The sequence below is a fragment of the Nymphalis io genome, chromosome Z, assembly GCF_905147045.1.
Source record: "Nymphalis io chromosome Z, ilAglIoxx1.1, whole genome shotgun sequence".
NCBI classification, from domain to species: Eukaryota; Metazoa; Arthropoda; class Insecta; order Lepidoptera; family Nymphalidae; genus Nymphalis; species Nymphalis io.
In genome coordinates, this window is record NC_065918.1 from 1,605,880 (window position 1) to 1,622,472 (window position 16,593).

Here is a 16,593-nt window from a genome sequence, read left to right on the forward strand (position 1 = left end):
CTATACAATATTATGCATATGAGAATATTGACATTAAATCAATTCCCATTTTTATCATTTAATTAAAGAGTCATTACAGTAATTATTACAATTAACAAATTACCAATACATCAAAAACAAAGTACGTAATGTAATTTTAAAGTTTAATTTCATCATATTTTTCAAATAAAGTACCTATTCAGTTCATCATAGTTTTCTAATTAAAAATTAGTGTCTTAAAACGATTGCAAATATATATATATATAATTATGTTTAATAATATATTTATTTTCTTTGATAAATAGGTATTTTAATTAACATAGATATACCTATGTTAATTAAAATACCTATTTATCAATTATTATTGTTCAATTGTGTGAAGTGAATTAGTTTTAAAAACATTATCAATCATATTAATTTTAATTAAATTAATATTTATGTAAAATTATAAAATAAAATATATCATAAAAGCGAAAGATGTTTGTTTGTGCTTTCACGTCTTAATTACTTAACCGAAAACCATTAAATTATTTAAGTACACATTGTCTAGGGTACAAAATACACATGCTATGTAACACCTGCCCTTTCTCATAGGGCGGTAACTAGTGTTAAAATAAAGTTGTTACTTATTTCTTATCTGGTGTGATATTTCAATTCTTGCTTGTTTTGCTCTAAGAAATATGCATTAAGGGGAAGTCCCCACGTCTCGTAACATTGCGTTTCCATGATTATCAACTGTTTTGCAAATATGATAATTTCGGATTTTTGACGTAAATTAAAGTAGCTCTATTCGTCTTCGTCGAAACTTAAAACTCTTTTTTTATATAGAATAGTAAGGCGGAAGAGCATATGGGCCACCTGATGGTAAGTGGTCACCAACGCCCTCAGACATTGGCATTGTAAGAAATGTCAACCATCGCTTACATAGCCAATGCGCCACCAACCTTGGGAACTAAGATTTTATGTCCCTTGTGCCTGTAATTACACTGGCTCAGTCACCCTTCAAACCGGAACACAACAATATCAAGTACTGCTGTTTTGCGGTAGAATATCAGAAGAGTGGGTGGTACCTACCCAGACGAGCTTGCACAAAGCCCTACCCTACCACTCATACTAATTTATTAATATTTTAAAGAATCATTTGGTTTTACCACCCACTCATCACATATTTTATCGCCAAACAGCAACACTTAGCAGTGACGTATTCCGTTTTGAAGGATGAGTGAGCCAGCCATAGGCACAAGAGACTTAACATCTTAGTGTCTAAGGTTAATGGCGCATTGAAGATAAAAGCCAACGTGCTACCGTTAATGGGCGGTGGTGGACAATTTCCGGTTTATCGCTAAATAAAGACAAAGATTCCATGAGAAAATAAAACAAAGTGTTGCTGAGAATAGAAATAATGATATAATGGTATCATCACATGATAAATAATTATCAGATACATAATATTACATTATTTAAAACAGGAGCAAAGGGTTGCAAATTACAAAATATATTTTTGCCGCTTGATTATTATTTCAAGTTATTCCTTTCGGGTAATGCCTTTGAAGATCTTAAGCAGCACCACTAATGAAGCAGGTTTCAATTTCACTTAAATATATTGATAACCACTTATAATTTCAATATTACAATTACAACTTCACCATTATACATGTACCATGCGTTTACCAATAATCTAAAATCAATGACAATTCAAGTGTCAAATTTCGACACTTATATAGAAAGGGTTTTTTTAACTATAACTTTCGTAGCTTCTATAGTTTTGCTTTTAAAAGTATAAAAACATAGTAGTTACATTAATTATTTTATCACCATTAAACATAATAATTCATTCCATTCATTCATACTGTATAAAATATTTTAATAGTTTTATTTACAATGGGGAAGTGATTTGGTTTAAGGTTAATTAAATTATATTTTCAAAATTAAAAAAAAATAATTAAATAATAAACATTCAAAAGTAAAAGATAATAAAATCTATCTTCAAAGATAGATATCTTTTATAAAGTAACTTCTAGAAGAAGTTGTTATTATACAAGTCATTTCTTTCCTTTACAAGTTCAAGTGTAATGTCATGTCAAATGAAGGTTGAAATTGTTAATTTACTTTTTATCCCTCTTTCTCGTGAACGAGTGTGTGAGTACTGTACACAAAACACGAATGTTCTATTACAGGCGTGAAATATGAGTAACAAGTATTACATGAAGTGACCGTTTCAATCGTCAGTATTGAAACAATTCAGTACCTTCGCAAATGATAAACTGTACATATTCGTACAGCTTAACATTTGCGTCTTCTCAGGCGGACCAACGGATTGTTATTCATTTAGTTTTTAAATATACACATAAGACTATTTTTCATATCCCAGTCATTTTAATTATAATCCTAGTATAAAACAATTTAAAGTCAATTAGTTATCTGGCTTGTATTTCTGAGTCCAGTTAAGTAAATGTCTTTGTATTATTATCATCAATACAATATAATACATAATAATTATTATCAATGTCTTCATTTAAAATTGTAAAAAAAAAAATATTTTTTATTTATCATTTATATAAGCTGTGTAAATTATTACGCTATGTCAGACAAATATTACAAATGAAATATTACGAAATGTGTACATAACTATACAATATAAAATAAAATAATAATTGTTTCGATTTCGAGGACACTGCCAATAGAATTTGTATCTACTACACATCTTTGTGTTGATATGAACCTCAGCAAAGCCAAAAATAAATCGTTTCATAAAGATAAAAAAAATATTATTACAAATGTTCAAAATTTTATCAAAAAAACATTTTTATCGTGCATTTCGATCTCGATTTGACTAACCGTGGGATAAATTACGAAAAATTAAGCAAAATATATTTTTTATTCAAATATAATATGTAAAAAAAAAAAATCGAAATTAATTAAAAAAGATAATATTATCTTTAATAGTCTTTTCTTAAGTACTTACGAAATTTTCATGGGCTTTTTTTAAGAATTAGGGCATACGTCACGGTTGTTCAAATCGCCGACCTAATATTTTGTTACTTAAACATGGCATATTAAAAATATAGAGGAAATGTCCGAAACAGATAAGAATTATATAAAAAATGTATTTCAATCAGATACACGTTTTTTTTTGCCTGCCCATCACGTGAAATGCCCCTGATGTAAGTCGGATGAAAATTGCGGCTTATATCCGCGTTCAATAATTTAAGGCAATGCGGCTTGTGAGCTAGTGGTTGGCTATTTTTAGCAGAACGTAAATGTAGCCTTCTCTCCCATATAAATTACGAAATATACTCATAAAAACGTATAACCTAAGACGATTAATCAGGTACCCGGCTCAAGAATCCACGATCGAGATATAAAATAGCCAACCTGTTTAGTGCGATGGCAGTGGTAGCGGAATTTCTTTTTAAAACATTGTCAATTATAATTAAAACTTAAACTAACACATTTGAGCTTATTCTAGTTTTGGCCCTTACGACTACTTCATCAATCTGACAACACGGATCTAATGTAGCAACACATTTTGTAAATCTAAAGTGAGTTCATGTGCACTTTCTGTTCTAGTCTAAGCTGCTTTACTACTGGTGACGCTGGTAGAACGGCGGCGGGTACCTCGTTGCCGTGTAGGGATGGCAAGAGGGCGCGGTGGGCGGTGCAGGCGCTGGTGGTTGCGCCGGCGCTGGTGGAGGCGGCACTCGCGTCAGCTGACTTGTGGCAACCGCGCCACCTGCGAGCATTGCTCTCCTTGAGGCACAGTGCTAGCCGACAGAACGGTGAAATGATTTATTATTATTATTTACACTTACTCGTAGGTGGTACCGGAAACGGCGGAGGATAATAAAGCCTCGCAGGCGGGGCCGGATAGTGGTGGTAAGGCGGAGGCGGAGGAGGTACTTGTGGTGTGGGTGGCGCCATTCTGTTCACGTGTTGCTCCGACCGACTTTGTCCGTTCGAGTAACGTTGTGAGCTGTTCGTACTGCTAGTACTGCTCGTCAGCGTAGTGCATCTTGGGATAGTTCCAGGTAAATCGGTCGCTTGAACACGTTCAGGGGCGTTCGCTAAAGGTACAAAGGTAAAAGCAGCGTTTGAGATATCGGGCAATTACGAACGAAAAGAAATAACATACAAAATATTAACATTTTATGTAAATAAATATTGCCATTTTGAAATTCGATCCAGATGTACGATTAAAACGCGGGCAAGCCGCTAGCTCTATAATAAAGTTCTATTGTCTAAAATAAGATCGATTAATGTTTGGCACATTTCCGTTTGCTATTAATACTTGATGCGACATATAATTTTACATATTTTTAATGGCAACATTATATACTTTATTTTATAATATATACCTCGTTTGTCACGGTTGTAAAAGTCAATAAATACTTACATTGCCTAAGAATTTCCATAAAGGTCTGTAGGACATCTGGAGATGAGAGACCGACGGAATTGGTTCTCCTGGACAAACTTTGCAGTAAAGATTCATCTAAGCGCAGAGTCGATGAAGGAACCTGAAATAGATAAAAACATTTATTTTAATTATATATCTCACAAATATACACAAACGATTTTTATTTGCATAAATTTACTTACTGCGTCAACTCTTGAGTTTTCTAAAACGTACTCCATTAATTGCAGTAAAAACTGTTTTGGTACACTAGATGTCCCCTAGAAAAATCAACGTATTTTTTTATTATAGAAAAAATCGATTAAGTTTAAGACACTGATTTGGTTTCTGTGATAGAGGAGCGGTGCGCGTGGGTTTTTTCATTAAATCAATTGACGCTAGGCATTGTAGTCGATATGTCTACCGTCAATCGTCATGATATTTGAACGAGATTTAGAAAAATGAAAGTATATCATCCCGATTTAAAACCAATCGAATTAATATGAGGAAATATCATTGGTGAGCTGGCACCGAAATATATTCTAACTGGCTTTAGTTTCTGTTATGAATTACTAACTTTTGGTTTAACTTGCCAAATAAAGAAGGAAGAAGAAGTAGTTAAATAAGATTTAAAGAGAAGTAAGCTTACAGAAACAAACGGTGTTTGGTTGAGCTGTGTTAGAACGTCATTTACTTGAATTTGTGGTATACCCTGGAAAAGAAATTGTCGTTCTAAATTTATTTCCTTGTATACTTATAATATTATTTCATTATTATTTTTATTTTTAATAGTATAGGTAGGCGGACGAGCATATGGGCCACCTGATGGTAAGTGGTCACCAACGCCCATAGACATTCGCATTGTAAGAAATTATAACCATTGCTTACATCGCCAATGCGCCACCAACCATGGGATATAAGATGTTATGGCCCTTGTGCCTGTAATTATACTGGCTCGCTCACCCTTCAAACCGGAACACAACAATACCCAGTACTGCTGTTTTGCGGTAGAATATCTGATGAGTGGGTGGTATCAAGACGAGTTTGGCGAGACAAAGCCCTACCACCAGTAAAATTGATGTTATATTTTTGTCCAACTACTTAACAAACATAAATAATGCTGTCAGTGTGATCAATATTACCGAAATTGTAACAAAATTAGAAACATTTATAATAATATAAATCCATTATACATTTATCTTTGTTTAAAATTTTAAAAGAGATTATTTATGTGTGTAATTACAAATTAGTAAAGTGTTATTTTAAATATTACTACACTACATACTTCCACATATTCTTCAATGAGTCGGTAAAGATCATTACTGACTAACGATCGCAATAATTCTTTACGATTCTGATATTCCTCCAATTTTTTTTTGTATATCAAGGTATTATATTCCTCTTCGCCACATAACTTCTCCATTTCTTGTTTACAAGATTCCACTCTGAAATTACGATAGCTGTGTTTATATATTCAAAATCAAGCAATGTACTTAGATTGATTTATATACAGGGTTATTTGTAAAGCACTAAAAATCTCGCGGGACTATGTGCCTATTCAAATTTTTGTATGAATCTTTTCAAAACTTAATAGTACCAAAAATAGATGTCAACTTTTGGTTGTCTTCTCCGATAATGTATACGTCTGTATTTCGTAGTCAGTAATCACGTAATTCTCCTGTGCGTTGTGATTAACAATAATAATTCGGAACCTACCTCAATATGTCGACCGGAATCATATTATATTTATCAACGATTAGTACGATATCACCTGGATCTTTTATAGTACCGAGTGCCGTGAAATGAAAACGAACTAAATATTTTGTTTCGCAATTATTATTTTTTAAATTAGTGGTTGTTTTGCTAATTAAAAGAAATAAATTTTAATATTTAAAATTTGTTAAATTATTTAAAGTGATAGGACAAAAGTAGTCGTTCGTGATATTTTTTTTTACAAATAGCCCTGTATAATTTTAGTGTTTATATATATATCCAAATATTCGGAACCTTAGAGGATTAATAAATTGAAATCGCCGCGCAACTCCACCCAATTAAAGTAACTGGCTTAGGTTCTGTTCTTTTAAAGCTCTTTTTCTTTTACGTTTTCTTTTTCTAGTAACAGCCTGTTAATGTCCCACTGCTAGGCTAAGGCCTCCTCTCCCTTTTGAGGAGAAGGTTTGGAGCTTATTCCACCACGCTGCTCCAATGCGGGTTGGTAGAATACACATGTGGCATAATTTCAATGAAATTAGACACATGCAGGTTTCCTCACGATGTTTTTCTTCACCGTCAAGCACGAGATGAATTATAATCACAAATTAAGCACATGAAAATTCAATGGTGCTTGCCCGGGTTTGAACCCACGATCGTCGGTTAAGATTCACGTGCTCTAACCACTAGGCCATCTCGGTTTTCTTTTTAAGATACACTTATATAGACAGATTTATCAAAATTACTATATTATGACGTATAATACCTTATTTTGTTAAAAACTTTCTGATGTTTTAGTTTGTTTTAGATTGAACGATTTATTCGCGGATTATTAGAACACTTGGATCTTAACAATATATCTTAGTGGCGAGCACAACTGAAGTTTCTTAATATATATTTATAACTCATTTCATACTCGGCGGTGAAAGTAACGTAATGAAAACTTGAAACGCTGCATGAATTACCACCGAGCGTTCTAAACGGGGGCGATCAACGCTCACTACTGTACAGTATATTAGGTCTGTTAATGACTATGTATTCTCATAATAATATTAATTTATATTCATCTCACGTTTTAGTTAACATTTCATAGTCAGTAATCAAAATGTGAGTTACTTGAAACCGATTTCTTTCAGACATGTAGTGCGTTTGATCAGTATACTTCTGAATTTTGTCTTCAATGCGAAAATACTAAGTAACTAAAGTGTTTGATATATTTATGACTGATTATAAGACAATACTATATACTTTTTTATGTGAAGTGCTTCTGATTAATTTGTAAAAAATAGTTTTAATGTACTTCTGATAGAATAATAAAAAAGGTAACAGTTGTTAGTTATGTCTATATAGTAAAATAATTTTAGTATTATTTATGTTTTTTTTTTTTAATTTAATTAGAATATATTTATGTATGTATAACGTATGATCTCTTTCGCACAGCCTTCAAAATATTTAAAAACCCCTGCAAAGTGCGCGAGTGTAACGTAGATTGTATTAGATACTTCATCGTCGAGTGCGGATAAGTTACATCGATAGCTAAAGCAGATTAAGATGAAATTTCGAAAATGTTTATTTCTAAAAATTCGCTTATTACGTAACGCGCATTGCATATAAATAAATAATCCCGCAAATAAATTCACAACAAATTAATAAAATACATTTAGATTATAGACAAAGCTACAGAACTCGAAGTGGACTGAAATTCATTACAGACAATATTTAAATATTTCCATGTTTCCAAACCTGATATCGCGCTGCACACACTGATCGCAGTGACCATCCGCGACTTTCACCTCATCCACCTTCCTTTTCTTCGGTTGGACTGAGAACAAATCAATGATCGCCAAGCCATAGACAACAGTCAACATATATTGTAATTGATGACAAAATAATCACACACTTAATAATAATTCTAACCATAGGGAATACGCTCTACTACACTTGATATTTCTAATACTTTAATTTGAAATTGACATAAGTCTCTACAATCCGAAATTTATATTTGCGGTTCTCTTAAATGTCACGTTTGAATTACTTTATCGGATTGAAAGAGTCTTAGTCGTCATTGTTATCGTTTAAGGAGTTCAAGATCCCAAAATAATAAAATCACTGTTTACATAGAAAAAACTTAAGTAATTCTATTAAACGTACTTATGAATTCATAATTTTTATAAAATGAAAATACAGCGCGTCAACGGAATTTTGAAACTGCGTAAAATACTTAATCAATTTCAAGGATATATTTAATTTCGTTAAACAATTATTTTTCACTAGAAAATATAATATGACACGAATTGCAGTCTAATAGAGTCTACCATCAATGACACTAGGTTAAAAATATAGAAACGAACTATTACTTAAGGCCGTCGTAATTATGACAATAAAAGGAACAGCTTAAAGTTTACACAGCGACAGGTAAAGAAAATATAATACAATATCGATAAATATTGGCAACATCAAATCAGACCATCACACGGAAACAAAAACCTTCTTTGTGATTGAAATTTTCTTATTTATCTGCAAATAAAATAATAGAATATAAATAGAATTAAAATGTCGTTAAAATGTTATTTTCTAATATTTTTTAAATAACAATGGTCAGGCAGCCTACTCTACCAGTGCCAAATTGCACACTTCAGTTCTGTTGGTAAGCAGTTGTCTGTAAAATATCACAATTAACCAGCGCGTGTGACGTTAAAGTGTGTATAAAATATAAATATTTCTTTTAAATCTAAGAAGGCAAAATAAAAAATGTTGAAGTTAAATTTCAGCAAAAGAAAGTCAGATTAACTTAACTTTGAATTATTTTCAGCAAAAATATATATACACAGTTTGAATTATTTAATTTTTAAATGCCAAATGTTTTAACATATTCTAAATATAATAAAAATCTAATTAAATCCTTCGCGGTTCCATATAAGTGGAGAAAATAATTATGTAAAACAACATACTAAAATACTGTTTTTTTAGTAAAAATATAGATGTTACTTTCTTTTCAAAATGTTCAAAACAACCATGAATACAAACAAATCTTAAAAATAATATCCAAAGGAGCGTAGTTATAAAAACTTCGATATAAATTTAAGTTACATGAAAAAAAATCGAAAATGTGAAGTCTTGTTGTAAAGAGCCATGAAGACAAATATCAAAGAACCTCAGACAATAAATTACTATTAGTTCAAGAAGGCATAAAGCAAAAAAATTGCATTATAATCAAATGTCAAAATTAGCGGTAAATTTTAAGCCTTTTATATTAGATGTACTTGTCAAAGTCAAATGACGTCTTCTATAAATCATGGTGTAACGAAAAATTAATTTAACAAAGACAAAATAAACAAATGATCATTTCCAAAAATAAATAACACAAGTTTCGAAACATGTCAGGTCATATGTATCATCATCTTTAAAGATATGACTTATACTATTAAAAATAAACAAAGCAAGGCAAACTGTTCTAATATCTAATAATCTTAGAAAATAACAACAATAAAAACAAAAACTGCATTTCTGGAAGCAAATACAAAGACTAATAGATACCTCAATTGAAGATTTTAAAATGAATATATGCTTAATAATAAGCCTGTTTGTTTGGACAAGCCCACATAAGTAAAATACTTTTGATGTGAAAAGTAACTGCTATTGAAGTTGATTTTAGTAAATATTAATTATATATGTTGAAATAGCCCAGTGATAAGTACGTGTGAATCTTAACCGATGAAAGTGGGTTCAAGCCCGGGCAAGCACCTCTGAATTTTCATATGCTTAATTTCTGTTTATAATTCGTCTCGTGCTTTTCGGTGAAGAAAAACATCGTAAGGAAACCTGCATGTGTCTAATTTCATCGAAATTCTGCCTTAGCCCAGCAGTGGGACCTTTACAGGTTGTTACTTACTTACTTTACTGAAATATTAAATTATGAATTCATAAGTAAAACAATTACAATTAACTACTGTAAGATACACGAATAATATGGCCACTCGAAATAGTAAATAACTTTAAAGTAATAGGGGCAAGCTTATAGACCCAACTTCAATTTTGAAAATATATACATAGTATGTAAACAGTACCGTCTGTATTCATAATGAAATATTGAAACTTATGAAGGTAGTCAAAAAGCAAATACAGAAAAATTTTGTAACAATTTTCACAGTCAATTGATTTTTGAATATGGGTTACGCAATTCATTGAAATTTGTTTTTGCAAACTATATTAATTCAATTTCTTAGAGGAAGTGATAGTTTATGTTCGCTTAGGCTTGAGTTTCTAAACAGCTTGTTTCTTAATTTATATTTTTTCTATATCGCTAAGCATATCGGTGAGATTATGCAGATATAATCAAATTGAGTCCTTATGACTATGTTTTAAAAATTTATTACCAACAATAAAGTATAAATTCAATCAAAATGTCTTACCATCAAAATTAGTAGGAGACGGTCGTTTTGTGGGTATCGGAGGTGGTGGTCTACTTGCATCAAACCTAAAAACAGTTTTTCAAAATTCATTAATGTTGACATGGTAAGATTCAAGTCAAGATAACACTATATTATTTTTTAAACTTATACTTCAAGTAAATTTTGTTGATAAATAATTTGGAAAAAAACCCATACCATACCATACCATACCATACCACATATTTAAAAGTAAATCAATAATTATGGGCTACAGAGACTTCATGTTCAAAGATATTTGTTAACAACATATTAAATAAATTATTAACTTACAAAACATGAACAGGGGGTGGAGGCGTATTCAGTGTATATGCTGGATTAACCTGCACTGCTGGTGCTGGAAATAATGGTTATATTTATAATTCTCCATTAAGCAGGCATTTAAATTTGTTTATTAAGTTTATCTATTTACAAAAATTACTATGGTTTAAGTGAAACAAAATATAGTACCTGGGAAAACAGATGCATGTTGCTGAATGGGCATTGCAGATGAAACAGGTGGTGGAGGAGGTGGCGGTGGAGGCAACTGCTGCATAGGCATCATAGGAACTGCAGATTTAGTCGCTAGAGAGGATGGCGCTATAGGTGGTGGAACAGCTACCGGAGCGGGAGCAGAAGCGGGAGCAGGAGGAGGTGGGGGCGGTGGAGGAGGCCCCACAAAAGATTCCTGTATGAATAGAGCTATTTGTGGTATAGTTTCTGCCGCTGTAGCAGACATATTAGCATGTCTTTCTGCAAGAACACGAGGTAGTTGCCCCGTGGCAAAAAATAAACTTTCCTCTTCTTTGGTTGTGTGTAAATATGTGCAATGTTCTCTCGTACAACCAGGCGGGTTCTGATAATCGTGACAAAACTTTAAGATTTTCTTCATTTCTTCAAAGTCAAGTTCATGACGAAATTTACACTGAGTATTTTTATTGCAACTGCCCCATACAAAGTTGCGGCATATTTCCATTTTATCACTTGAAGTGGACCCATTTTCGTGGTTAGCTTCATTCTCTAGCGAAGGCGGTGGCTGTCCTGGAAGAGGTGGCTGGCGGCCATTTTGTTCATTTTTATTGCTCATCAACTGCAATAAAATCATAATTAATTAAAACTTAAAACGGTTAAATAATTATAACATAAATATATACACTCACAGGCGTAGTATATAGTCGATTGCCTATAAAATCTTCTATTAAAAGTATATATAAATAATACCACTAGGAAGCTAAGAAGTTTTAAATAATACTAGGTCAACTATTTTTAAGGATGCAATATTTAATTACAATATATTGACTATATATATAAATATGTCACAAAAGGACACCAGCCATGTTGTTATACTTATAGGGAAACTCAAAAGTACAAGCTGTACAAGATTGACAGCAAGTAGCAACTTCAGTCTTCTTACCCTTCAACACAACAATCGATCAACTCTACTGTCTCTGGCCTCTGGTTAAAAGCTTACGCGTAATTAGTGCCATCACTTTAATTTTACCCTGAAAATTGATCTAATTAATATAATATAAAATAATCTCAATTCATTTAACCGTAAAACCAAAATATTTTTGAGATTGTCATTTAAAAATTAACAGTCAATATGTATGTATGTATGACTATATGTGTATATATGTAATATTTCAATAAATAAGTTTATTTCATTTTTATTATTTTTGAATGATTTAAACATTTGTTTCTTATCTCAAAACTACTCATTATAGAGGTAGTTGACCACAAGTGATGATGTCATACAAAAAATTCAGTGTCTACCTAAAAAGTGTTACCTCTAAATATTATAATTAGTGAGTTCAGAAGACCTTTAGAATGAAATAATTGCATCCTGAGTATTTATTTTTGAAATTGTTAAGTGTACACTCTTATAAAATTTGACGAAATATATCCCAAAGTAACTAATATCATTTTCATTAAAGAGATTGAGGGTAAAAATTGCATTGATTAGCTCCTAGTTGGCAACATTAACTCTCTATACTCTATAATAAAACAAAATAATTTATAGTGGTTGGTATTTTTTTTAATTATCAAAAGCCTCTGGTTTTCCATTATTTACAGTTTTTTTTTAAATTCACCTTTTAAAATAAAGTGACATATAAATAAAGTGACCTTACACAAATTTTATTATTAGCACCAATGAAATATTGCTTTTATATTTCTTAAGTTACTACATTTAATTTATCCAAATAGTTAAATGGTTGTGACATTTATATGACTTCCTCGGTCCCTCCATAGAGTATTATTATAATGATAGGAACGTTCAGTTGTAGCGATCAATAATCTAAGCGAAATATAATTACAATTTCTTTAAAATTTCTTAGCAACGGTGGAGTATTTCTAAAACGATTAAGGGCAAAAATTATGGTTCAATTCAAACTGATATTCCACTCACTCTATGGTTCAGTCGCTATCGCGAAGCGGATAGTAAAATCTCTATTATATGTCGGCTTCTGTTAGGTCATGCCTGTAGCCCTGTACATTTAGCTAAAATAAAAATCAAAGACATATCTATTTATGAATGTGGCTTAGATGAAGTTTCATTGAACACATATTTTTAATTCTCATAAGCTCCAAGATTATCTATATGTATATCTTCCTTCTCTCATCTAACGTCTTGTGAACATGAAATTTCTTTTGACATTAGTTTATTCACCATTTATTAAATATTTAATTAAATTTATTGTATGAAATACATAAGTTATAGGTAAGCGGACGGCCAAATGGGTCACCTGATGTTAAGTGGTCACCACCATACCATTGGCAATGTAACAAGTATTAACCATTCCTTACATCGCCAATGCGCCACTGACGTTGGGAGCGAAGACGTTATGTGCGCGGTAGTGCAACACTGGCTAACTCATCCTTCAAACCGGAACGCAATAATACTAAGTATTACGGCTTAGCGGTAGAATATCTGATGAGTAGGTTATACCTACCCAGAGGGACTTGCACCCTACCACTTAGAAAAATATCATATGTGTCATCTCTTTAATACGTGACACTTTCTGTTAGTACACCTTTTTCTGCAAGCATCCGCTATATTGTATGGTACAAGTTCACGCGCGTCTCTACGTGTAGTACGTCTATATTAAACAGCTGTGTTAATATTTTGTTAGAAGCACGGGAAATTAATTTTGGCTATAGAATAGTGCCGCTGTTCTATTTATTAAAAATATTTTCCAACGGAATTATTATTGAACTACAAAACTATATTACGACTGATATTTAGGAATAATAGAATGCAAAATAAAAATAAAGAGTATTAATGTCAAAAGTATTTTATGCTATTAACTTAATTAAGATTAGGTATATGAAACAAAAAAACAAAAATCGATCACAGGGCGCTGAGAGACAATCTCGCTCTACCCGGATCAGGACTGGCGCTTATAAGTAGCCACTAGGCTTTAGTCAGCTTTGGCAGCAACTACAGTTTCCAGACTCCATGCTCAAGTATCCTGAATGACGGTATCACCAAATGCTTAATAAAATACAATGAGGCGAATATTTGGTTATAATGAATTTTTATATTTATTTGGCCTGTCTGTGATTTAAAAATAACTGCTTAAAGTTTATTAACTTGAGAGTGGCTATTTGCGAGTTACCAAAAGCAACACTTTTTGTCTGTTTGTCCGGGCTAATCTTTGAAAGGGCTAAAAATTACAAATTGAAATAATTAATAAAATTATCATATAAGTATTTCAAGGTTCCGTTTAGTCTTAATTTCATCAAAATCGGTTGAGTCTCTATTTTGGACGTTCTATCTTGTCTGCAAGCAATCAAGGTGCGCCTGCCACGCTAGCGACATAATTTCGTAGCAGGACTAATTCGTAGCGCTATTTGTGTAAAACATTTGCTGGTTATAAAAAACCGAAAAGAATATTTATATGGCTAAGTAAAAATCGAGATTTTTGAATTGATCAAATAATATCATCTACAAATAACATAAATTATTTACCTTCTATAATATGTTTTATTCTATAGAAAAATTCTTTACGTTGGTAAAAATTCCTGGCTTCCTGAATTCAACAGTCATTAACTACTAATTTTGCCTTTATGTTCTCAGTCGGTTTATTGAAAGTTTTTGATTTGTTTAGTTGGATTTCTAATATTAACTAAGTATTTAATTGATTTCGGTTCGTATAATTTTGTATTTCATTTATGTTAAAATAAATTCGAAGTTATAGACACTTTTGGTTGGTTGGTAAATTTATATTTATTTTTAATGGAATTGACGACATTAAAACGACTTATTATAATATCAAATATATTATAACTAATAATATTAGGTACATGTTTACAGAAAATATCAAATCTTTACAAAGCAATGGAACGAAAATGTTTTTAACTTAATAAAATAAACATATTATACAAAATTAAGAAACTTTTATTTTGTATGTAGAATATGAAATGTGTTTCTTTCAGTAGATCCTGTAATGACAGACAATTTTAATCAGATGAGAATTTATACTAAATTAAAAATTGTCACAAAATTATGTATGTTTCTTATTAAGTAGATACCCGATTGAAAAGAATGACTACTTATGTTTCTAAATTTTGCAAGAGAAATCCATGTTGTATCAACAGCATAATGTCAGAAGAATTTGTAATCTAACGATAATCACATTACATTTCCAAATTATCAAGAAAATAAAATATATTAGTAGGTATAGGGGTAAGTACCGGTAACCTAAACCTTTATGAAATTTATATTGAACTCTGAAGTAATGTATGAGCACAAACGTACATATTTGATCTTACATAAAGAATATTTAATCGGACTTTTTATCAGATATCCACTTAGAAGATATTATTTTAATGTGTTTCGATATAAAGTTGTATCAGTTATTTTACAAAATTGTAAATATGGTTTAGAATATGTACTATAAATTTCTCATATAAATTTAGGTTAAATCGGAACGAAGTGATAAATATAATATAACACCAGTTCAACTGTCTTGTTTACATCTTATTTTTCAATTCATAGTTATAGTATACATATTTATTTACAACTTAATTTTATTCTATAATCTAAAATTATAAAGCTAATTAACGAAAGTTTAATGTATCAAGTTATGAATAATAAATTAATGAATTTGGGCTGCGTGGCACGACGTTTAAGATATTATGAATACAATCTGTTATATACAAAAAGACGATATAATCGATAATGACGAAGACAATGCGGTGACAGGACGATTTATTTTAAGGGAATTATTTACACGAATAACAACAAGAGAACGGAATCGTAAATCGAATTGAGCGATGAGTCGTCTTCTGTTTTTTTGGGTCATTACGTGGATTCCGTACTCACCTTTGTAACGCGAGGCTCACAACCGTAATAATTGAAATGTAATAGTTTCTCAGCATAGAAAAATAATAATTAATACACAACAAACCTTTATACAACTCAATTTTTTTTTTTTTACGTTTGAATCTTCGATTTGTTTCTACTAGTAAAATTAATTGTTGCGATACATTTTGCAACGGACAATTGAAACTTTTACAAACAATTATAATGTTGTTATTGTTGATTTTAAACAAATAGTCGGTTAGACAGGTCCAGAATCCACGTAATAATTGAACAGAGACATAATAAAATAAAATCGCGGAAATATATTGAGAGCTTCATGTGTTGGGTTGTAAGCCTTTAGGTTTGATCATCATAGACGCTCGCTTAAGGGTGTAGTCCCAACCTCGCCAGCGGAACCACACAATACCTGTAAAGAAGATAATTAACAGTCATTGATTAAGACTAGCTTGTCTTGTCCAAAACCATTGCCATAAATTTACCTGATAATACTCATTTATATAATAATATTATAAAAATACATAAATAATATATTAAGATAATATACAGAGTGCATAAAATAAGTATAGAATTTCGTTGAACCTATTATTTCACTAACGGTGTTTATGGTTTTAGTTATTAGAGTTTTGTTATTAGACTATTTTTTAATCTATACAAATTAAAAAACTGAAGTGTCTGTCTGTAATTTTAACTTAACTGCCTCTTTTAAAGTTAATATGGCTATTTGCGATTTACCAAAACCAGAACAATTTTTTTTGTATGTC

The 16,593-nt window shown here is 31.2% G+C and overlaps 2 protein-coding genes across 3 annotated transcripts in view; both read right to left on the reverse strand.

Annotated features, from left to right (window-relative positions):
- Positions 1 to 1,363: 1,363 nt before the first annotated feature.
- On the reverse strand, positions 1,364 to 11,889 carry LOC126780699 (protein diaphanous homolog 1-like). Of its 2 annotated transcripts, none has more exons than XM_050505330.1 (11): positions 11,667 to 11,889; positions 10,978 to 11,596; positions 10,801 to 10,864; positions 10,492 to 10,556; positions 7,823 to 7,901; positions 5,655 to 5,814; positions 5,019 to 5,081; positions 4,576 to 4,650; positions 4,373 to 4,493; positions 3,792 to 4,043; positions 1,364 to 3,712 (listed from the first exon to the last, which is right to left on the reverse strand). In XM_050505330.1, the coding sequence occupies exons 2-11, from the start codon at positions 11,591 to 11,593 to the stop codon at positions 3,564 to 3,566; spliced, it is 1,644 nt and encodes a 547-aa protein (XP_050361287.1). In that variant the 5' UTR covers positions 11,594 to 11,596; positions 11,667 to 11,889; the 3' UTR covers positions 1,364 to 3,563. The 2 variants fall into 2 exon arrangements, with proteins under 2 accessions (XP_050361287.1, XP_050361288.1); XM_050505331.1 differs by having other exon boundaries at positions 11,661 to 11,889.
- A 2,991-nt stretch (positions 11,890 to 14,880) lies between these two features.
- The window catches only part of LOC126780764 (angiopoietin-related protein 2), a 56,065-nt gene continuing 54,352 nt past the window's right edge, over positions 14,881 to 16,593 (reverse strand). Inside the window, exon 8 of the mRNA XM_050505436.1 lies at positions 14,881 to 16,238. Coding sequence (XP_050361393.1) covers positions 16,147 to 16,238 — 92 coding nt within the window. The 3' untranslated portion in view covers positions 14,881 to 16,146. The remainder of the gene's footprint in view (positions 16,239 to 16,593) is intronic.